The sequence below is a fragment of the Pithys albifrons genome, chromosome 2, assembly GCF_047495875.1.
Source record: "Pithys albifrons albifrons isolate INPA30051 chromosome 2, PitAlb_v1, whole genome shotgun sequence".
Taxonomy (NCBI): Eukaryota; Metazoa; Chordata; class Aves; order Passeriformes; family Thamnophilidae; genus Pithys; species Pithys albifrons.
Window position 1 is genome coordinate 88,701,128 of NC_092459.1, and position 23,569 is coordinate 88,724,696.

The window sequence follows — 23,569 nt, forward strand, 5'->3', positions numbered from 1 at the left end:
CCTTCTGACCCTCACTGAGGCTGTGAGGCTGCCAGAGCCACTACTCCTAGGGGGACTGGGACCCTGTGGGGATGGCATGGAGGGAGGGAAGGGAAGGAGGGGAGGGAGAGAGGGAGAGGGAGCAGGAGGGAAGGAAGGAGGGAAAAGGAGGGAAGGAAAGAGGGAGGGAAGGAGAGAAAAGGGGGGAACAGGCAGGAAAAGAGAGGGAAGGAAGGAGGGAAAAGAAGGAAGGAAGGAGGGAAGGAAGGAGGGAAGGAAGGAGGGAAGGAAGGAGGGAAGGAAGGAGGGAAGGAAGGAGGGAAGGAAGGAGGGAAGGAAGGAGGGAAGGAAGGAGGGAAGGAAGGAGGGAAGGAAGGAGGGAAGGAAGGAGGGAAGGAAGGAGGGAAGGAAGGAAGGAAGGAAGGAAGGAAGGAAGGAAGGAAGGAAGGAAGGAAGGAAGGAAGGAAGGAAGGAAGGAAGGAAGGAAGGAAGGAAGGAAGGAAGGAAGGAAGGAAGGAAGGAAGGAAGGAAGGAAGGGGAAGGGAGGAAGGAGAGGGAAGAGACGGAGGGATGGTAGGAGGGAGTGATCCCCAGTCCCGCTCTGCGCAGGCGCGGCGCGCTCAAGCGGGCTCCGCGGCGCGTGCGCGGTGCCGGGGAGCGGAGCGGCGGCGGCGGGCGCGGCGGCGCATGCGCCGTGTGGGCTGCTGAGGCGGGGAGGAGCGGCGGGCGCGGCCCCCCATTTGGCTGCGCGGCGGCAGCGGGCGCGGAGCAGCGGGGCGGCCGCCGGGGACCGCCGCAGGGGGGTGGGTGGGGGGAGTGCCACCGCCGCTGCGGCCGCAGCGCCCTGCTCCGCCTCCTCCTGCCTCGCTGAGCGCCCTCCACCCCGCCCTCCCCCGCCCGGGACCGACTGTGGTGGCCACAAAATGGCGGACGGGGAGCTGAACGTGGACAGCCTCATCACCCGGCTGCTGGAAGGTGAGCGGGGCCCCGGGCAGCGCCCCTGCCCGCCGCACAGGGCACCGCCGCCGCTCCCCGGGACAGCTAGGGGAGTGGGGGGAGTGGGGGGAGCGGGGCAGCCCTGCCCGCCCCGCCGAGCCCGGGGTGGCGGCCGGGAGCGGGAGCGGGCTCGGCGCGTCCCGTCCTGCCGTGTCCTGAGCGCCGGCCCGGCCCGCAGCCCCCGGAGCGGGAGGCGCTGAGTGCGCGGCGGGTCCGGCCGCCTGGGCGGAGGGAGCGGGCTGCCGTACTGGGGAAAAGGAAAAGAAAAGGCGCCTGGATTTACATCTTCCCTATTTCACCCCGTTGCTTGGCTGAGGGGCGACCTGGGGACGCCCCTCTGGCTGAGCGAAGGGCGGCCTTGTCCCCCTCTCTGGTCGGGTTGGCAGTCGCAGCCCTCCGTGTGTAAAATTGCGTCTGCGAGCGGCGTTAGGTGTGGAGTTGTGTGTACGTGAGTGGCGGTGGGAGCAGAGGGATTTAGTGCACTGACATTCCTCAGCCTGCCGGCGGGGCAGGCTCCAGAAGGGACTCTCGTACATGGCTGATAATAGCTGTGAAGGGTTTCGTGTGTGTTAAATAGCGAGTCTTTCCTTTAAAGTCAGGAAGAAGCTGACTTACTGCCCGCTTTTGGAGGAGCTGAGAAATTATTGCTAGTGTTTTATTTTTATTTAAGTTATGTCCTGAGTGTTTAGTCTTCCTGGGCCTCTTCTCCCATTAATCTTTCATTCCACATTCAACAAATACCTGGTATGCTGGAGATGAGAGTACTTGCATTACTTGCATGGGTATGTGCGGTTCATTTATTTGCTTGCTGTACTCCTTAGATAGTTGGATCACATTGCAGAAGGCTTATAGAAAGGAATTTATGGAGTATGTACAGTTTTGGAAGTGAGACGAGTTTCGTAAGGCTGAAAGTTTTGTTCAGCTGAGTTACTACAAAGCCGAGTTTTTAGGGTTTTGAGGATATTTTAGTAGCTGCTATCTGTTCTTTTTTGATGTGTAAATTATGAGCAGCAAAATCGGTATTTTAAGCCACTTGTGCTTATGTTTGTGATTTAAGGCATGTGGTGTAGTGTAATATGAAGAAACAAGTATTATCAGTTGATCGCTATTACAGATAAACCTCCCGTTTTTCTGGATGTTGAAACCCAGATTATTAGGTAGGTTGTTAAGACAGACCACATATTAACCTAATAAACGTAGAGTTTGTAAGGCAGAGTTGTTGTTTTTCATCAAAATGCAAATATATGTGTGGTCGTGGTTTTTTGAGAAACACTTTAAATAATATATTTGAAAGATACTTGTTGCTCATCTAAATATAGATTGCCTTAAGAGGAGGGGATTCTGCAGTGTTTTGGTATTCAAGTTGGATTGTTCTGGTCCTTCTTATATAGTACCCTGTTTATATTTGTTTTACCAAAATCTTTTAAAGTATTTGTTCCATACCTTTTAAATAAATCGTACGTACTTGTGGTGCTACTTTGTAGCTTTTTAGGTTGTGATTGGGTGCCTTGTTGGAACTACTTAACCTGTGCTTTTGTCTTCTGTAGTACTGTAATCTTTAGGTATATGTGTGTGTGCGACTTCTGACCCAAGCCTTGCTTGTAATTTGTTATCTCTGTTTCTCAGTCTGTTTTCCCCTCTGAGCAGAAGTTAGGAAGGTTCTTAAGGGAAATGTGGTGTTTTCTCTTTGCCTGTCGTCTACTAACAGTGGTAGGAGTGCCTTGTACAACATCTTGTGTCTGATAGGCAATAGATTCTTACAGGTTTTATATGCAAAACCACAATGATTAATAGACTCCATTATGTGTGTATTATTTTTCCTTCCATTTAACATCCTTTATTTGTAGTATTGCTGGCTATAGTGTTCTAAGCTGTGGTTCAAATAGTAGAGTTTCACAATGAAGCTTTTTTATTTTTCTGTACAATTGGCAGCTCACGTTCTGGAGCTCATGCTGTTGCTTAGCTGACCTGTTCTGGTAAAGTGCGTATGAATCCCTCCCAGTGCTGGTTGTGCAGAAAAATTTATGTTGACTCTTATTTCCAGTTAAATTGTTTAAAGCAAGTTCTTTGGCTCCTTTACTCATGCTTGGACTTAAAGGATAAGGAAATGTGGCATTTGAGCTCTTAAGTGTATAAGCACAGTGAAATAATAAAAAGACTTTCTCATGAAATATTGTCATGCAGTATATATTTAGTCCTTTTGGTTGCTTTGAGTGAAATGGATGGCTTTAAGTTTGAATTACAGTCTACAATTATCTCTCAGTAAGTACTGCACATAATTTTTCAAGGGTTAGCAAACGCATATCAAAATCCACAGCAATAGGAAACTTCCCTTGCTGTCATTGGGTTACTGGGTGGTGACTCCTGCTTCTAAGCTGTGAGATTCTTGCTGTTACTTTAGGTTACTCTAATTGGTTTTGTCCTTGTTGCTTTTGGGTTATATGACATGTTAACTTGCCTTTTGGTTGGAATTACCTACTCAGATTGTCTTAGTTTCCTTGTGTTCCACTGTGAGTTTTTCCTGTTCTTTCCTGAAATACCAATATGCAGGGACATATAGTAAGGCTGCTTGGTAGAATTCATCAGGAACATCTTCCCAGTCCTCAGTGAATGTGCACACATGGTTATCCTCAATGTGTACTGATTTTGGAGATCCTGATTAACTCTTGAGTTAAACTGGAGATAGTTTTCATAAAGACTCAGCTGAACCAGGGTGTAAAGCATGTTGAGAGTCTTCAGGACATTAGCTTTTAATTTTCATGTTCTTTGGCATATACCAAATTCTTACCCTGCATTCAGTGGTCGGGTGGTGAATTTAGAATAATAGGAGCTGAGTTTTAACTAACTTCTTCGTGAAATGTATCACTAGTTAGTGATACCTTTGTAAATAACTTCTGTTTGGAGGAAAGTAAAAGTAAAGTGTGTGCTGTAGGCAAAGAGTCTGAACATAGCAATGACTTCTGTTACTTGGTCTGCTTTTATCAGGTACCTACTGCCAGACTTCTACAGACTCATTCCTGTTTCTTTACTAGAGGAGTGAGGGAGATGCCAGTGCTCTTACACATGTGCCTCACTGTCTTGGAGGTCCTTTGAGCTTTATTGTGGGGTTTCTCTCAGGATTGAGTCTGCAAAGATTTGCAGGTCACTTCAATACAAAATTCTGTGGCTTTGTTAAAATGTTTTTGTACTGATATGTGACCATGAAAGTGAATCAGCCAAATTTGCCTTAAGGCTGTTTCTTTCTTGCACTGGTAGTCAGAATCTTTGGTCAGGCTTAGCTGTGTTATGGGACACAAACACGATAGCCGTATTTTTGCTTCAGTGTGTGTACTCTTTTCACGTTTTTATTTTTTTATTTCCTACCTTCCCAGCTATGCCATCTGGTGGATAGATTTTTCCCTGCCCGTTCTAGCTGTGGGCAGCACAGGAGTCAGCACACACATAATAGGACTACCATGAGTAGAGCAGACGTGGAATACGGAATCATGGAATGGTTTGAGTTGGAAGGAACCCTTAAGGGTCCCCTGGTCCAGCCTCTCTCCAGTGTGCAGCAGGGTCATCTTCAACCAGATCAGGTTGCTCAGAGCCCTGTCCACTTGACCTTGAATATTTCCAGGGATGAGGCATCCACCACCTTTCTAGGGAACCTGTTCTGGTGTATCACTGCTGTCATTGTAAAAGAGTTTCATCCTCATACCTAGTCTGAATCTACATCTTTTAGGTTTAAAACTGCTTATTCCTTGTCCTATTGCAGTCCTCTTGCCCTACTAAAATGTCTGTCCTCATTTTTTATAAGCCTGCTTAAAGCATTGGAAGGCTGCAGTCGTCTCCTCCAAGCCTTTTCTTCTTCAGCGGTAACAGAGATGTTTTTCTTCTTTCAACACAGTTTTTCTTCTTAGTCTCTACAGCTGAAATTGCTACTTGTGTTTTGCCTCGTCTTGGGTCACCCATGTATCCCTATGTGAGAAATGCCCTGAAATTTGCAACAGTGCTGAGCTAAATGGGCACATGGGGTTTACTTTTATGCCAGATTCTAAATTAATTTAAGCTTTGGTGATGAGTGGATTGAGTTCCCTCCATATCATAGCAAGGAGACTGGAATAGGGTAACCTTACTTGTAAAGAGTGCTGTAAGTGGTGTTAAGTCAGACTGCCATATTTCTGTCCAGTGGGCTTCCCCTTTCTGTACTGTCTGTCTCAAAGTTTCTGGATATAAGGCAGCCCATCTGGACTTGATTTCCACTCTTTTAAATGTATAGGTGTCTTGGTAAATCCTAAATTTGGTGTATGGAAGAGACAATGCACTTGGGGGAACCCAGACACAGGAGCTTTAGATACAAGATGGCTTTGAGTGGTTTGGGTTCATTTATATTATGGTACAAACAAATTTGCCTTGTTTAGACAAGGTTCTTACTTGTCTAAATCACCTAACTGGCTTAAAATTAACAGTTTAAATTAATTTGATGGAGCCTAATAAAGATCTGCTTTAAAACAAAATGGTATGTGGTGAGGCTGAGGGCTGCTGGTTCTGATGGTACCAGTCTACCAAGAAAGCTGGGAAGTAGTTATCCAAGAAGAGAATTGTCAGACTGCTAGTAGTTGTGAAGAATGGTTATTGCTTCAATATTCAGCTCACACTGTGATTCTTCTGATTGCCTTAATAAAGCTGGTTGCTTATTGTTCTTACTGTGTTGTGTGATGCCTTCTACAAAAGCTGCAAGCTTAATTTTCTTCTGATTTCAGAGGTGCTACAGGTTGTGATAAGGGTAGAAATTTGAATGTTACTTGATTTTTCAAATGAAAGTTGAATTTTAAATGCTTATGAAATATTTGAAATTTTCCAGATTGGTTTTAAACGGTCTGATGTATTGTGGTCAATAACTTATTTCTTGTTTGATTAGTGTCTTAACTAATTACCATGTCCAGCCAGCCTGATGGTGTGGTATTAGAATACATTAGTAGTGCTTGCAGTTCCAGGCTCTGTAAGTTATGCTGAGAAAGAGGCAGTTCTAGAGAAGAAAAACAGACCTTCATGATCTGTTGCAAAACAATACAAACAAACCATGGAGGTGAATCTTGAATCAGCAAGAGTTATTCACTGGTTTGGTGTGAAATTACTGGACGATCTGCTATTAGAAGAATAAATGAGGAGAACTCTAGGAGTAATTTCTTGCAAAGGGTCACATGATTTTTTTGTGTGTATGTGTGTTAATAGTATTTAAAGAGAGAAGGAAAATAGTTTTCATGTTTCTGGGAGGGTAGGTATTGTATTAACCAGTGAGAAGGGATAGAAGAATGAAGTTTGTTTCTAGGTTTGTACAGCAGTACAGGGTTTTAAACTGAGATTGGACATGGCACTGAGTGCCGTGATCTGGTAAACGGACTGGAGTTGGACCAGAGGTTGAACTTGATCTCGGAGTTCTTTTACAACCCAGTCGATTCTATGATTCTGTGACACCAGCCTGTTCATCTTTAACTTTAAAAGTGCATGACAAATGAAATAGTTGCCTTGAAAATGTGCCCTGAAGGCCAAGAGCCGAGGATCAGGTAATGTGTGCTGGTGTTTCTGTATCCTGGCTGTCTGGCCACTTGGAGGCTGCGTGATTCAGTAACTGTTTCATTTCGATACTCTGCTGCACAGGCTTTGCTTGCATCTCGCTCCTGGTACAGCTAAATCATAGTGTCAAAGGAGAAAAATGCTGTACTTACTTAATGTAGAAAAGTGGATTTGGAATACTTGATAGTTGCAACCAAATGCTCATTAGTTACCACCAAATGTAGGTATGGAACTTCTTAAAAAGTGAGAGCCCTGCACAGTGTGTGTCTGGCACTGTGAGGGCAAGCAGACTATATTTGGCTATTACTCAGTAAGGTCAGACGCTGTGCTCGGTGCAGGGGGTGTGTAGGGGGATCCACTCTTCACCACAGCCTGAGGCACTGCTGATGTGATACGTATCTGGTGCATAACTTGAATATCGAAATTAACCTGTTTACTGTCTTCTCTTCCTGTTGTGTTCTCTGCCTTAGTACATCAGCTAGGCCCTCCTACTTTCACAGCACCATCTTCTCTGGGTTTTGTGTTGGTTTTTTAATACCAAGCTTGATGCAAAACTTGTGTGTGTGCATATCCCACAGAACCGTATTAGTTAAGTACCTGAGATACTGATGTGCAGAAGTCATGTTAAACCCAGCTTTTTGTATGACAACTTCAGTAACTTACCTCTGTGGTTCTACTCAGGAGTAATGAAATAACTTAGTAATTTGCCTTTGCCTTCCCTGAGCTTTAGGAGTTTTGTTAGCTCTGCTTTCGAGTAAATTAGAAGGTCAGCCTTTGAGAAATAAGCTGAAATTCTTTGTTTCAGGAAATTTTTGTGCTGTTAGCCTTCCATGTAGACCAGAACAGGAATTGTTACCACTTTGTATAATACAACATGGTGAGAAGCTTCTGCCTTAGCTCTGCTGGTGCTTAAGTTTTAGTTTCAATTGTAATTAAGCAAACAGTAAATATAGAACAATAACAGACTTTAGGGTTATAAGTTTTGTTACAGAATGGAGTAGCTCATGTGATCTTGTCTTTGAACCTTGAATTCAGTAATTCTTGGAACCGTGTATGATACCGAGTGACTGAGACATCAGTCACTTCACAGAACCCCCTGTGTAAGGAGGCAGCAGCCCATGGAAAGCTGCTAAAAAAGTGGGTAAGGGTTGGTGTAGGTGCACTTGCTGCTTTCGTGGGCTTACATGGTATCCCCTGAAGCAGCTTTAGTTGCCATTAAAGCTCCTTCTCCACAAGCATTGATTCTGCTGGGTAGCATATATAAGGCTGTAAATTCAAGTTTGGGCAGAATGCCACTTCATTGTTAGGGGTTTTTTTTCCTGGTTAAAAATTAAAGGCTTGGACAGTCAGTCTTACCCTGCAGTGAATTTATGTTTGATGGTAGTAAGTCCTACTAAAATGAGTTCATGAGCAATCTCTGTTCTGCAGCAAAATACTTAATATCAAGGGCATCCAGTGAAGGAATTTTATAAAGATTTTAAGGTTACTTGGATATAAAAGCACAGTTCTTCAGGGAAAAAGCCTCCCTGTGGGTCTGATTCTTCTATTTTTAGTGGAAGTGATGTACCTTGGGGAAGGAACAGGGCTATGCTGTGTACACAGTGCAGAAGGCCTGTATGTTCAGTGATGTATTCTTGCTGAACTGAGCAAAGCTCCAGCAGGGGTTCACTTACATTATTACTGTCCACCAGTGTAACACATGAATGAAAGCCATTCTGAGTTTATTTCTGTCACAGCACTTCTGAAATTTTGAAAACTTGTGTTGCTGATTTAACTCTTGTTTTTCTGCAAGATGGCGTGGCTGCTTATGGATGGCAACTGAGCAAGTTAAATAACAGAAAATGTTTAGAGGGTTAGACATTCTGCTTTCCAAAATGAAAGATACATTTGAAATCCTATGTAGGGTTCATGACTTAAACTTGTGAAAATATGTAACTTGCATTTAAAAAATATTGAGAGCAGATAACTTTACAACTTATTTCCAAAATCAGAGGAAGAACTGTTTGGTTTTGGTTTTTTGCTTGTTAGTTTTTTCCCAAGTCATAGGTGACACCACTTTTGGCTTTTAAATCCATTCTGCTCCTACTTGTGATGGGTTGTTCAGGATTCACCAAATACTCCAAAGTGCTTTGAAGTACAAAAAAAATATAGTTAAATGTCGTAGTGTTCAATCACCAGTGATAAAACATCCCCCAGAATGTGGGGGGAGTGTAAGCTTGTAGGAATTGCTTATGTGCAGTTTGTAAAATTGCATGCTTGCAGCCTTGTGTTGTAGTTTGGGGATTTTTTTAGATATACCCTGGCAAAATAGATCTCAAAAGCCATAATTTCAGAAATAAGCTTGGCTGGAGCTACTGTGAAAAGAAGCAAAAACATCTGCTTACTCTTTCATTAGTCCTAGCCCAAACTCACAGAGGGTGTATTCTTTGGCTTGGGGAACCACTTAGAATACGTTTGTGATTTGTTATGTCTTTGTACTGGAAAGAAAATATCTGTTTACTGACATAGCTTATCATGTGGCCACATAAATGCATGTCTGAAAAAAAAAAAAAAGAAAGCAGAGTGTAGGAGGAGAGCAAAGTGCTCCTTATCAATAATGGTGACCTACTTTCTGTGAGACTTGGGAGAAGTCTGTCTGGGTTTTAATGTTGTGATAAAACCATTAGTGTGAAGTCCAGTAAAGAAGACCTGTGTCATGTTGGAGGACAGCACAATGTAAATGCTTAGGATGGGTGTACCTATCACAGCCGAGTTAGTAATTGAAGAAATTTGTATTAGTGATGCCACAAAGTGAGCAGCTTGGTTTACTAGACAGAGGCACAGCAGAAGCTGTGTGGCAGAAGAGGTTAAAGGTATTTTCTGCATTGGATGAATGAAAGACTGTGGCAAAAAGGAATGTGCATAGAACTTCCAACAGCCAACTTTTGACCCACTTTCCTTAATATTACTTATTTTCTTCGTTTCCAGTGTTGCCTTTTATGGAATGGGCTACTCTCTGGCGTGAGCTTGGAGGGAATAAAAGAAATACAATTTTTACTGGCACTGTGTAACTTGCATCTTACATTACTGAGTACCATTAGTACACTTGTTAAAGTTGCTTACCAAAGATTGTGTGGATACAGAGATCATTCTAATATTGATCAGAGCAGCTTTTGGATTACTGTAGGATCTATTGTGCTAAAATACTAGTTCCAGTATACAATGTATATATTTTATTTCTCTTTATGCCCTGCTGCGTGGCTGTGCTTGAAACTCCTTGCAGAAGAAGCTTGTTTATCAAAGCACTGTACATGTGTGACTGTGTGTACAACAGGAATTGCTGTCCCTACCAGAAGGCTAATTCATGTAAATCAAAGATTGTTTACAGCATCTACATTTAAGATTAAAGGGAATTAATTTACCTCTAATGCCAAGATGCTGTTTCTGCTCTGGGTAAATGACGGCCATTTAAAATTATGGTTTTCCCAATACTGCTGAAGGCTTTTTGTGAGCTACAGGTTTTGCAATGCATGAAGCTGTGACTTGCATGTTTTAACAGAGTTAGCTATAGCAGTTCATAAATGAGTCTGGAAAACATCACTGACCCTCTTGATCTCGTTCTTATAACGTCCTCTTCAATCTGTTCTTGGGATTTTGGCTTTTGAGAAACTAAATATGGTGTTGTTTACAATCCGTGTAAGGCTCAGCTGAGTCAAGGGAACTTGAACAAAATCCTAGTTGTAAGCTGGTGAAAGAAGTGCTTAGTCTTGCTTGTGTAGGTGTGCCACAGCTGTAGCACATTGTTCTGGATGGCTACCTGACAAACCTTTCAGGGGGTTTGTGAATCCAGTGAAGGGCTGAGGCTTTTGGGGTCACAACAGCTTCTCATATTTCAATAGGTACTACCCTTACTGATGATCAGGAAACTGGGAGAAAACTGCTTTGCTGTTAACTCTGTTCTTGATGATTATTGCTCACGGAACCCCAGAGTCTGGACTACTTCAGGTGTAACTGAGCTTGTGTTCACTGTGTGGAGCTGCAGAGTGTTTGGATGGAGGAAAGGTGCGATGGCTCAGACACGTTCCCTTCCCAGGGACTGGGAGTGACTGCAGTCACGAGATGTGTGTTATCCCCTCATCTCAGAGGGACATACTCCCTTTATTTATAGAAATGTCTTACCTAGAAAATCTGATGTGTGGTACTAAGTTACTGCCTTGTGTGTTGGTTTGTCTGTTGAGAACTTGCCACATTTAGGGCTTTGCTTAAAACAGTAAACTATTATCGAGGCACTGGAGGCACTGACTGTCATGGTTAATTGAGGTCAGGAGCTGCTTGTTCACCGTGTCTTCCCAAGCCAAAACCCAGCAATACTTAGAAGATCAATCCTGTAAAGCAAATGTTCCAAGTTTAAACCTCTGTGTGAGTTTCAAAAGAAGCTAAAGGCAGGTGTTGTAAGAAATATGAATTGGATCCAAGTTATTTTGAGTGCTATGGATGCCCTCCTTGAGCTGGCATCTCAGTTTTGGCCTCTGTGCCTGATCTGGGGCTGCTTCTCGTGACATGAATGTTACATGTGGTGGGGTTTCCAGGTGTGAGTTCCAAAACTAGAGTGTATGCAATAAGCTTGTGATTAAGCCACTTCTTGGTTTTGCTCTCTACAAAGTGGCTTCATTCTGCTGTTGCAAAAGATTATGAAAGCAGTTAAATACATATGATAATGTCATTGCTTATCCAAACAGGTTAAAAGAATGCACAGTTTTTAGTGGGAAAACGGGACTGGAAAATGTTCTGCATGGAGCTTTGATGTGACCTCATTGCAAGCTATGGGTTTAAAATACACCAGTTATTTAAGTAAAGTTATAGCCATTGTAACATGAAGACAACTTATGTGGGTCGGAGCTTTCTTTTGTAAAATGGCAGTTTATTGTGCCTATCAAAAGGAGTTTCTGGTCTCTGAAAGCCATAATTTTATAATCTATTGGAATACAAGTGTTTAAAATCGGGATTATTGGAATGCTTTAGTATCTCACAAATTGGATAATCCTGTGCAAAGCTGTCAAGCCTGAGTTTGTTTTGGGATTTTTTAGCTAGTAACAGGCAGAGGATATATCTGTAAGAACATCACCCGGATATTTGAGATGTGATGAAATGGAAGCCTCCTGGCATTTATGGTTTGCCAGTCACCTTGATTGTGTCCGTCTGCCTTTGCAGGCTTCTGATATATAAGCCAACATCTTAATGCATGAAGAATAACAACATTAAGTGTGTTCCTAAAAGGCTGTTTGCTTTCTCAAGTATAGTTGAAGTCTTAATTAGCAAAAGGAATGTGACTTACCATATGGTGACTATCACCTGGTACTGATTCAGAGCTTCACCCAAAGAATTCCTGTATGCTGCAGCCTTGTTCTCACGGGGTTCTACTGAGCTACATAGTTGTAGTGTATCCTCACCTGCAGAGAGACAGACTATGCTATTTTGACACTCAAACTACCTGTCCCAGGATCTAGTGTCATGTCTCTGCCCTGCTTTTGAAACTCACTCTTTAAGTTCTGCTTTTGATGTGTTCCTGTGCTTGCTTCCTAACCTCAGTTTAACAAGTGTCTGGTGTTTATTAAAAATAGATACTCACAGCACAGTGTTGGAATGATCAGATGTGCAGTTGCACTGGGAGAAGTGTGCAGAGATAACAGAGCAGAGCTGTTTGAGCTTAACGCTTGGGACTGTAGCACTGGGTGACATAGAACAAACTGTTATCCCTCAGATCTTTTTCCCCCAGTTTTACAATGTAGATAATACTAGAAGTAACAATACTGATGTCCTCCATAAAGTAGGTGTTCTAGGAAATAAGCAGAGGCTGAGGGAGCTGGGGCTGTTTAGCCTGGAGAAGAGGAGGCTCAGAGGTGACCTCATCACTGTCTAGAACTACCTGAAGGGAAGTTCTAGCCAGGTGGGAGTTGGTCTCTTCTCCCAGGCACTCAGCAATAGGACAAGGGGGCACGGGCTTAAGCTCTGCCAGGGGAAATTTAAGTTGGAGATCAGAAAAAAATTCTTTCCAGAGAGAGTAATCAGGCATTGGAATGGGCTGCCCAGAGAGGGGGTGGATTCACCATCCCTGGAGGTTTTTGAACTGAGATTGGACATGGCACTGAGTGCCATGATCTGGTAAAGGGACTGGAGTTGGACCAAGGGTTGGACTTGATGATCTTGGAGTTCTTTTCCAACCCAATCGATTCTATGATTCTGTGAAATAAAAGGAAAGAGAGGTTATAGTAATTAATCTTAAAAAAGTTGCAAGCCTACTCTTCTGTTTTGAAGAGGGAAGTAGGTGACCTGGGGTGTGTGAAGAACTACTTTTTGCTCTTCTGTTCACAAATCCTATTAAACTTAACAACGTTGCAGCTGAAAGCTTACAAAGTAGTGTGTTAGTGATGTTTGAATTTGAAAGCATTTGAATTTGAGCTGATAAAGTTTTGTAGCACTTTCCCTTGTGGGTGCTGCCGTGGACTGGATCAAAGTGCAGACATATTGGTTCTATTTTGCTGCCTCATTAAAGACAAAGGAAAGCCTCTGACAGAGGAATCATACAGATACTTGTAGAAAGAAGCAGCTGCAGATAAGCTTGCCAGAGGGAATGTTGGTTGGAGTGCAATGACATGCAAATACTTCTGAAAACTTAGTGCTAAATATAGGTCTGAGTACCTGACCTACAGGTTTGAGAATTCAGTTTCATTCTAGTTAGAGTGTTCTTGACTATGAAGGTTTCAGTAACATAAGAGCCATTATAGATGACTGAGAGTTTCATCAGACTTTCATAGTTTTTAGTGTGATGTTCCTAATATGGCAGTTTCAGCTGCCAAAAGTATAAATAAATGTGCCCATGTTTTTTCCATGGCATTTAACTAGCCCTGTTGAACTTAGCAGTCCCAAAAAAGTTTATTTTGTGCTAATGTGGAAGTGTTTTCAGGTTTGGGATTCTCAGGATTTTTCTGCCAATGCTAAATACTCTGGCATCATGGGATTGTTAAATTAACACTTTTTGAAGTTGCTATTTATCCAAGTATGGACAAAAGCAAGGCTTAAATTGTTTTTTCTGAGAACTTGATTTAACAGGAATGCTTACAGGCCTTTAAGAACAGATTATCACAATATCAGAGATAAATTTAAAATTCATTGGACTGCATAATTCCAAGACATTTGGTTGATATGTGCAACGTGCTGCTGGCTTTTTGTCAAATACGTGTTTCAAATACTCATCATCTGCACTTACCTATTGCTGTATATCTGTGTGATACTTACCTTCAATTGTTAAACATCTCATTTCAGTACGAGGATGTCGCCCTGGGAAGATTGTTCAGATGACTGAAGCAGAAGTTCGGGGCTTGTGCATAAAATCACGAGAAATATTTCTTAGCCAGCCTATTCTCCTGGAACTAGAGGCACCTCTGAAAATTTGTGGTATGTAAACTTGATGTGTATGTGTTTTATGTAGCTTTTTTATCTAGTTGTATGCTAAGTGGGTTGTAAGAATACTGAGATAGGCAGATGAGCTTGAGTTGGCATTAGAGTGAGGTCTTCAAAATCGTACATGTAGTATTCAGTTTAGGTTGGATTAAGGGAAATAAAAGCAGGGAGCAGTTTGTAGATTGCAGATGCTCCTGGTACTATTTAGGAGCAAGTCCCTTGGCAATCAGAACTGCTTGTACCCTTATCTGGTGCAAGTTTTGCAGCCTGTCCCTTACTTGCATGGAACTGCTACTCTTTGGATCCCTATTTCAGAAGGCAGTTAGCACCTTTAAAAAATCACATGGTGTAGTTGCTCACTTCAAAGCATAAGTGAAACAAAGACCTTGTGAAATTGAACACTTGCCAAATAGAAAACATTGGTAGTCTTTCAAATGAGAAAGTAAAACTGAATGAAGACTCTTAAATTAGGTTAAGTTACAGTGTAACAAATTCTTTGAGCTTTACAGCAAGTTTTGACAAAGATCGTTACTACTGTGACACAAATAAAACTAAAATGTGTGTGTTCCTTATCTCTCTGAGCCTTTATAAGGTGCTAGACTTCTTCCAAACTACACTGCTAACAGGTGTAAAAGCTTAACTGAAATATTGTAAATACTGGATTGTAATCACCCTTCAGCCTATTTGTTAACAATAGACACTGTCTTAAAAAGCATAAAATTCTTTGAATTGGGCTTGTTAAAGAGTCATAGTATTAAATGGAAGCAGTCTTTGAATTGGTTATTATTGCGTGCTTGAAGATACATGAGCTTTGTCCTGGCAGTCCTAATGTGGCAATGTTTCTTACTTTGAGAGGATATTACCAATTGAAAAAACAAACAACAAAACCCCAAACAAAACAGCCAAACCCACAAACAAACCACTAATGACAAAGTCATTTTTAAATGACTAATTGCTTGGTCGGGTGGGGAAGAAAAACCAGACCAGCTCGCCTGCTGACATAAAGTTGAAGGTAAAATCCAGCTTTATCACATTGTGTTCACTTCAGTCTTTTCAGTGTAGCATAGTCTCATCATATTCCTAGATAATGGAAATATGAAAACTCAGATAGTGAAGGTCTGCAAAGATTCCCTACTTCAAAGAAAGTTTTTTCTCTTTTGCTCAAATTAAGACAGTTGAAAGCACTGTTAGGTGAACAGTAAAAGGGTGACTAATGCACAGTTAACTGAGGCCTTTGTTATTTCTAAATCTGATTCCAAACACAGCGAAAGCACCAGGAAGTGTCAGGTGCATCTAAATTTAATATTAGAGCAATTGTCAAAGATGCATTTAGATAAAAGTGAAAGGAAGATGATCACTTTCACCAAAAGCAAAATATGCAGCTGATACTGCTTTGAACTGTTATTTTAATGTGCTTAGGCAATGCCTGAGGAACCATTATAGGATTGTCTTGTCTTACAATCAAGTCGGTTCAAAATAAGGTCTTACATCTTGAATGGCTGTGTTTTAATGTAAGATGAAAGAAACTCTTATGTAAATGTCCATTTTAAAATAGATGTGGTTTTTACTGTAAGGCTTTGAATCTGGTAGACTTCAATTCAGCTTGTGCCCATGTGAAGCTGTATTTCAAAGTGATAAGTACCTTGACTGGAATAGTAAATGCTTTGGTCCCTTTTCAAAATTGTTTCTCTAAAATGTTTTTACCCGTTAAGTGCGTTGGCCCCTCATGTGTGTAACTGAAAGTTGTTCTAAACAATACACACAATTATAATATTTTCTGTAGTATGTTTACTTGGTAGTTCATTCTATTAATGCTGAAGTCTGGGAAGTGTACTGATAATGTTCTGGAGTACTAGATTAAGCATAGAAATCACTTTTTCGGGAGTCTGTTTTCTTTGGAGTCTTCTAAATACCACTTGGAATAGGAATCTTTCTTGTTGCAACATACGCAAAAAGTATTGTAGCAAATGAAGCTTCAGTTTGTGTCCGGAATTGGATAGTGGATAATGTTCATCTTCATTAGAAGAAAGTTGCAAGGTGATTCTTCTGCCTGAGTGAGAAATAGTTGTGGAAGAACACTGCCTGAAGGAGGAAGTGTTGCATTTCCCATAGAACGTGTAAAGAGGAGTATAATGTAGCATGTACTTTTACTACTGCTTTAAGAATTGAGCTGGAGACCACACAGGTTGGGAATCTGTTTTAGGATGGAAAAAGTGATGTGGGGGTTTTAAATGGCTTTTGAGGCCCTAGTAGCTACTGCTCTACTAAAGAATAACTGCTGGCAAAGTGAGTGTTCTGCCACTGAAGAAACAGCAAAAGTAAAAATGCATTTATGTAATGCTTAGTGTAGAGGACCAGGAGGTACTAAATTTGAGTATCATGCAGCTTGCACTGAAGGCTTTTGGCATATAGTTTTTGCATTCAGTCATTCTGGTAATGAGTTCTACAGTCAGCTGGAATATGTTGCATTTGTGCTACAAGTTACCACAGAGTAGCTTTGGTATCTTCAGCCATATCAGCCATATGGACAACTTACGGATAGTTGGCTTTGGCTGGTCTGTGGTGATGTAATTGCCACAGAGAGCTGTTCCATGGAAAGCCTACAGAATTTTAAAGCTGGCAGTGTGATGAGGAACATGACAGTTATTTTAACCTGCAGGGTTGAATATCTTGTAAGGGATATCAGTCTTTGGGGTTTTGTTTTGTTTTTACATGAATAATTGCATCAAAGGAGGACTTGTCTAAATGCTGGAGGATGGTAATCTTAGTACAGCAATGTTATGGGAGTTGACCTTTGAAGTAAGTGCTCTGTGCCAACACAATGTTCAGCTTCTCTCCAGTTTGTTTGAGTTCTTTACTGATCTGTTTTTGCAGTAAATAATGTGACTTTTTCTTGATACATTTGCTTCCTAGTCATGTACTTGTTCGGTTACAGGTTGTCTTTTTGACCTTGTTTTAAACTTGAACAAATTAAAGCTTGGTTAGAAAGGTTATGCTCGCTTGTGAAGACTTCTAGCTTTTGGTTTTCAGATTGGCTTCATACCTGACATAGCCATTCTTCTGATAGTGTGAGTTATTTATATATAGGGAGTACTTCAGTTTTTAATATTAGCATGGTGCTTGCCTTTCTGATACACATGGCCAGTTTTAAAAGGTGATATTAATGCCATTTTTTAAATCAGTGAATAAAAAAAACTAATTGGCTTAAGTTCTTGGCTTGTGTAATCTTTGTTGTTGCACTAATCCTTGGTAAATATTTTTTTATTCAGGTGATATTCATGGTCAGTATACAGACTTACTTCGATTATTTGAATATGGAGGATTCCCACCAGAAGCTAATTATCTTTTCCTTGGAGATTACGTAGACAGAGGCAAACAGTCTCTGGAAACAATTTGTCTATTACTGGCATATAAAATCAAGTACCCAGAAAACTTCTTTCTCCTACGAGGAAATCACGAGTGTGCCAGCATCAATCGGATCTATGGATTTTATGATGAATGTAAGCAAAACCTATTTCTTGGGAAAGACTGTAACTGGCTACTGCTGTGCTTTGAAGACACTTGTAGTACTGACTCTCATGCAGCAAGGGTTTCAATATTCTGTGAGCCTCCTTTGAAACTTTCTAAAAATACACTTTGAACCAAGGTTGAAGTCACTCTAGAGCATTACTGTTTTCTCTTCTGCTGTCCTTGAAATGCTCTTGTAAGAGATTGAGACCTAAGTATGCTAACAGAATAAAGCCCTATGAAGGTAGTTTGCTAAGATTTTTGGTCAGGTTGTGATGTGCATTACTGGTTGGCTTTAAAAACCCCCAGCCTTCTCTTGCTAATGCCACACACTGTTTTCCTAGGCAAGCGGAGATTTAACATTAAGCTGTGGAAGACCTTCACAGACTGTTTTAACTGTCTGCCGATTGCAGCCATTGTGGATGAGAAGATCTTCTGTTGTCATGGAGGTGAGCTGATGGCTGCTTTTAAAACTGTGTCTAAATTGATCTTTGGGTTAATGCTGTACCAAATGGAGTGTGGGTGTGCATGCCAGATATTTAGCCGGAGATGTTTAACCTTGGGTTGTATGTAAAGGTTCCTGTTAACACCTGGTGCTTTTCTGTGCACTTGGCAGTAGACAGGTTTCATTCTTAACTGATGCATGTGGCCCTCTCATACCTGAGGGGGAAGGGCGTCTGTAAGTATTCCCATCAGTGTATCCCTCTTGGAAGAATACTGAATGCTAGAATTACTGCCTAATTTGCCCAGGACTTGTTGCTGTTACTATCTTACCATGCAGCCTTAGCTAACACTGGCATCCTTAGCAGTGAAGTATAACTTTCACAAGTAAAGACAGCTCTATAGCTTTGGTCTCTTTAGCAGTTTTCATAACATTTTGGTGGAAGTGACCTCTGAGGTCACACAGTCAAGCCTGGAGCTTGAAGCAGGACATTTATTAACATCGGAGCAGGTCAGCTATGGCTTGCATGGACTCCATAAATAAAGCTTTTGATATTAAAAAAGTCTACATTCTGTGAGCACCTGTCCCAGTGGTGTCCTGTTCTTGTACTGAAAAATGTGTTAGTGTTGATCTGACTGAAGATTATGACTTGTCTGAATGTTGGAACATACCTGGGCTCTCTTCTTTGTAGAATGAGTCTCCCCATGATTTTACAGCCAGTGATGCTTAACAGGTTTTCCAGAGCTTGCAGTGTCAAACAGTTGACAAGAATTTCAAATTACTTGTAGAAAGAGCCATCCTGCCTTCTGCAACTGTCTTTGCAACTGCCTCTATTAATAAGCAACTTGATGCTTTGCACTGAGTGATCCAGAAATGCTTTGATAGGTGTCACACCTGTGTTGTCAGTGAGATGGAAATCAGTGGCAGTGAAAGTGCTGCAGAAACCTCTGTTGGAACAGCTCCATTTGGAATTAGTGTGACCCAGAACTCCTGAGCAGACTCTTGCAGACTTTGAGGTTGTATTGATGGCTTCCACCCTGCCTTCATTAGTTACAGGTATCTCTGCAAGAGCTCTACCTGTACAGGATGTGCTGTAAAAATGATGCAGGATATTCTTGCATCCTGTATTGAAAGCTCCTGCCTTCAGTGCCTGCTAGTATAAGCTATCAGAATCTTATACATTGTGCTCTGAGTTGTTATGTCTCTGCAAATACAGAATTAATGCAGTAATAGACAGTTGAGTCTGCCAGGTGACACTGACATGTTAAAGTACTTGTTTTCTTACAGGTCATCTTTTAATCTTGTCCTCAAGCACAGTGGTGCTTTTTAAGAATGCAAGATACAAATCCCTTCTGCACAGAGGTTGCCAATTCTCAGTGGCTAAAAACACTTGTAATAAATTTGTCCTTTAATAAAAGCTTGTGGCAGAATTACTCATACTATCAACCTACTTTCTTGCATTTTGGGGGATTTTTGAGGAACGAATAGTGACAAAATATGGGAGCATTTCTGACAAACAGTTAAGCTTAGGTAGAAGGTAATGAAAGCAGCTTAGTACGTAGAGTAGAATGCTGTGACAAAACTGGTAGTCTTGTGTATATCCACTTGAGACTTGAATTATGAGAAAGAAGCCTAGAAAGCTATTCTTCAAAAAAAAAAATCTAAAGTTTTGTTGTAAATGGGTGAAGAGGGGAATTTAAAATTTTCCTACTTGATTAAATGTGGTTATTTTGTGCATAGTATGCTTTAAGGATGCTCTTATAAAGAGCAATATTTACTTCCTTACTGATTGCTAATCCTTCCTTAAACTCCTATGGACTTTGTAACTGAAATTACTGTCACTCCCAACTGATCTGCAGCTGTGAAATAAAGTGAAAAGATTACGAATGTGCTGTGTGCTCCTAATAAATGGAAGTGGACATTCAGCATAAAAAAAGTTTTCCCCTTTTGCCACTTTTCTCCAGTCCTATTCAAACTGTGTTCCAGATCCAGTTGGACTGTCAGCGCCTTTTCATGATGTTACTACTGTAATAAACACTGAGGCAGCAGCACAAACGGTTCAACTCTGCTGGAGGTTGAAGCCAGCATGTAGATATAAGGTAGGTGCCTTTTTTACTATATTGCGCATTTTTGCATAGTTTATTTTAAAAATATTGTCCTCTGGGATATATAATAAAACTTTGCAAAACCGCATAACATAGTAAAACAAAAGGCACCTAACTTAACCCCAGCAGGCTATCTACAATAGCTTAAAATCCTGAGTCATCTTTTTATCCAGACTTTTCTGGGCATCTGTTTTGAGTTCTGTATCTCACAACGTAAACCATTCTTGTTATCCCTGTCTTTAAGTATTCATGTTGCTGAAAGGATCTTATATTTTATCCTTCCCATCACCTCCCTGTCTCTTCCCACTCTTTCCACATTGCTCATACATGTAATCGCTTGTCCTTTTTTTAAGGCTGTCCTCTCAACCAGCTTCCAACTTGGCTCTTTACCTCACTTCATTAAAGCTTATTCCATAACTTTCCAACTCTTCTGTTTTTGTATTCTGTACAGTATTGCCCTCTTATCTATGACACCACTCTCTAGTTCTAAGCTTTAGAGAACTTAACATGATTACTTGCAAATTTTACAAATTAAGTCCATGTTGTAGTGTCATGTTGATGGAATCCATTGGTTTTATCGTGTTGGATTTAAGCTCTGAGATAGGAGTTGTGTTAGTTTAGTAGAATACTGCATTTATGCAGTTTTTTCAGCCTCTGGAATTCTGTTTTTCTTGTGGTGTTAATGACAATGAAATGTATGTTGACGTTTAAGTCTACTTGAATTACAGTGTTCAAAGATTACACTATAAAACTACAAGTATCGATCACAATTACTTTATCAATTCCACCTGATCAGAGAGTGGTTCAAATCAAATTGGAGTCTGCCAGCAGTAATGACAATTCTTTCTCTGTTTTCTCTTAGGGAAGAGGTGGTCTTGCGCTTCAGAAGGATAGTGTACTGAAAGTAGCTTTTTTTCTGTGCTTAGCTGTATGTGACAATATAATATAGTTGTGTGCTTTCAGTACACTGTAGTTTACAGGAATCACTGTAGAGGCAGCAGCTTGACATTGAGCTTTACCTGTGCTTGCATTCTTGTTTCTTGTGTTTAATACTGATCATGTATAACTTTTGACTGTAGATAGCAATTTGAGACATGAGCTGTTTCTTTTTGTGCAGGGGGAGTTAGGAAAATACTTGGGAAAAGACGACCACTTGGGTGGTTACAAACATGCAGGCAATTTAATGGGGAAAAATTAACAGCCATGGGGTTGAGACATTTGTAATAACATTTCCTTTTTAAGAATCACAGAATGCTTTGAGTTGGAAAGGATCTTAAAGATCACCTAGTTCCAATCCCCCTGCTGTGAGCAGGGAACCTTCCGCTAGATCAGGATGCTCAGAGTCCCATCCAGCCTGGCCTTGGACACTTCTAGGGATACTTTGCGTGGAAGCTGAAATGCTCCGAGCTGTAACTTCACAGAAGATCACAAGCTGGTTGTGCTTATTTCACTGAGATTGCCTATTGCTCTTTTGGGGTGTGGTGCTGAGTGCTAATGTAAAATGTATGCAAATAAATCAGATCTGGGGAAGGGGAAGTGGTAGGTTGGTCAAAGTTTAAAAGCTTGTTATCTACTTGAATTTATATGAGTATTCTTGTACTGTCATGTGAGCAGACATGCCTAAAATTCCCTTGGTGAGCTGTCTCATATAAGCCTTTGGCCATCCGTTACAACCTCAAGGTAATATCATGAAGACAGCTTTAACAAGCTGGTGAAGATGGTAGAAGGCTTTTATTGCAAGGCTGCTTCAAGAAAAATAATCTAAAAATCTTACCAAGAGTTCCTCAAGTCTTGATATCAAGTCAGAGAACATTGGAGTCATTCCTCCTGCAACACACATTGCCACCATGCAAACTCTGATTTCAGCTGAAATTATGGTACATGATGACTTCTTTACAATGACAAATTTTCTTCTGTTCAGAGTTCTGAACTGACTCAAATGGGTATGATTTGTTAATATGAAATGTGTTTCATCACAAATTGGGTCTTCATGTTCTGTTTTCAGATTTGCAACTTTCTTAATTAGATGACTTAAATGACTTAGGCCAGGTTACTTAGGAGCCTTATTTATGGACATACTAAGATGCTAGAGCATCTAGCAGGCTCCCTTTCATGCCTGTATGTCTCCAATGGAGAAGCTTTAGGCTCTTTAAACTTCTTGAAGGATGGCTTTGGAATCCCATGCTTTGATTGTTATTGTATGTTAATGGCAAAACTTCACAAAAATAGCTGTGTCCCTGTGATTTATTTTTTCTTTTGAGTAATTAAAGTACTGTGGGTTTACAATGACTAAGCAGCTGAGCTATAGTAGATGGCCATGTCTGTGGTCCTTATCTGTTGCAGTTGCCCAGGCTGATGTTTGTTTATAGAATCCAGTGACTGCTGCTCACCTGTGGTAAAACACTGCTGTTCAGTGGTGTGATTTACTATTTCAGTCACACTTCCAGTCTGGTTTGGCTTGTAGTCTTTTAAACCTGTGTAGGGGATTTTCCTTTAGCCTTTATAAAGTACAGGGGTTGTAAGGAACCCTGCACCCAGTGTGTGTTAGGTCACGAGAATGCTGTCCTTCACTGGTTCCCTAAGTCCTTGGAATGTTAAGGTAATGGTTGGACTCAGTGATCTTGGAGGTCTTTCCCAACCTAACTGATTTTATGATTGTAAGCTATTTCAGATAATATGCCTAACTGTAGAGATCTGTGCTCTATGGCTAAAAGGATGGTAATTAAAACCCCTTGTTAATTTCACTTGCATTATTTTCTGTCCCTCTGTTCAACAACTTGTCTTACAGCAGACTAGCTTTTGTTTGTGTTGCAGTGGAAACAAGGGATGCTGTGTGACTTTGAACCTGAAATTTTCTGTTCTCTCAAATTTTTTGCAGGTACAATACATATATAAGTCACTTGTTTTCTTGTACTTTTACAGGACTGTCTCCAGATCTCCAGTCAATGGAGCAGATCAGGAGAATTATGAGACCTACAGATGTTCCTGACACAGGTGGGTGGCATGGAATCTACTGTAGAATAGGTCTTAATGACGAATCAGGGCTAATCAATTTGTGTGCAGGCAATGTAGTGACTTAACACAACCTTTGTTCACAGTACAATATTCCTTGGTGCCATTGTAGGGTGTGAGTCTTGTTCCTCCTGATGGCTGCAGGATCTGGTATGTTCGAGGTTATTGCTCAATTGTTACTGCTTGTCATAAGAGTAAGGATGCATTTATTCGACGTTGGATACATTATTCACAAGGTGCCCTTACAGCAACTTAGAAATCTCATGAAACATAAGGAAACTGAACTGCTAGTTCTTTTTCTTGCCTTGGTTAGGCGCACATAAACCTTTTAGTCTATCAAAGAACATAACTGTTCAAAAATTCCTGAGTGTTAAAGTATTTGGCCTTCTCTCTACTTGAGACCGTCTTTAAATTTGAAAATACAGCTCCTACTTTGCTGCAGTTGGGATTTCAATTGCACTTATCATTGTGATAGTAGTGAAAGTTTCTTCTCATATGTTATTACTTTGTTTAGAAATGTTGGATACAAGTT

General features: G+C 41.0%; 1 protein-coding gene across 1 annotated transcript in view; it reads left to right on the forward strand.

Annotated features, from left to right (window-relative positions):
• The first annotated feature begins 586 nt into the window (after window positions 1-586).
• PPP1CB (protein phosphatase 1 catalytic subunit beta) overlaps window positions 587-23,569 on the forward strand; it is a 31,331-nt gene continuing 8,348 nt past the window's right edge. Inside the window, exons 1-5 of the mRNA XM_071577072.1 lie at window positions 587-954; window positions 13,834-13,965; window positions 17,241-17,471; window positions 17,823-17,927; window positions 22,948-23,019. Coding sequence (XP_071433173.1) covers window positions 903-954; window positions 13,834-13,965; window positions 17,241-17,471; window positions 17,823-17,927; window positions 22,948-23,019 — 592 coding nt within the window. The 5' untranslated portion in view covers window positions 587-902. The remainder of the gene's footprint in view (window positions 955-13,833; window positions 13,966-17,240; window positions 17,472-17,822; window positions 17,928-22,947; window positions 23,020-23,569) is intronic.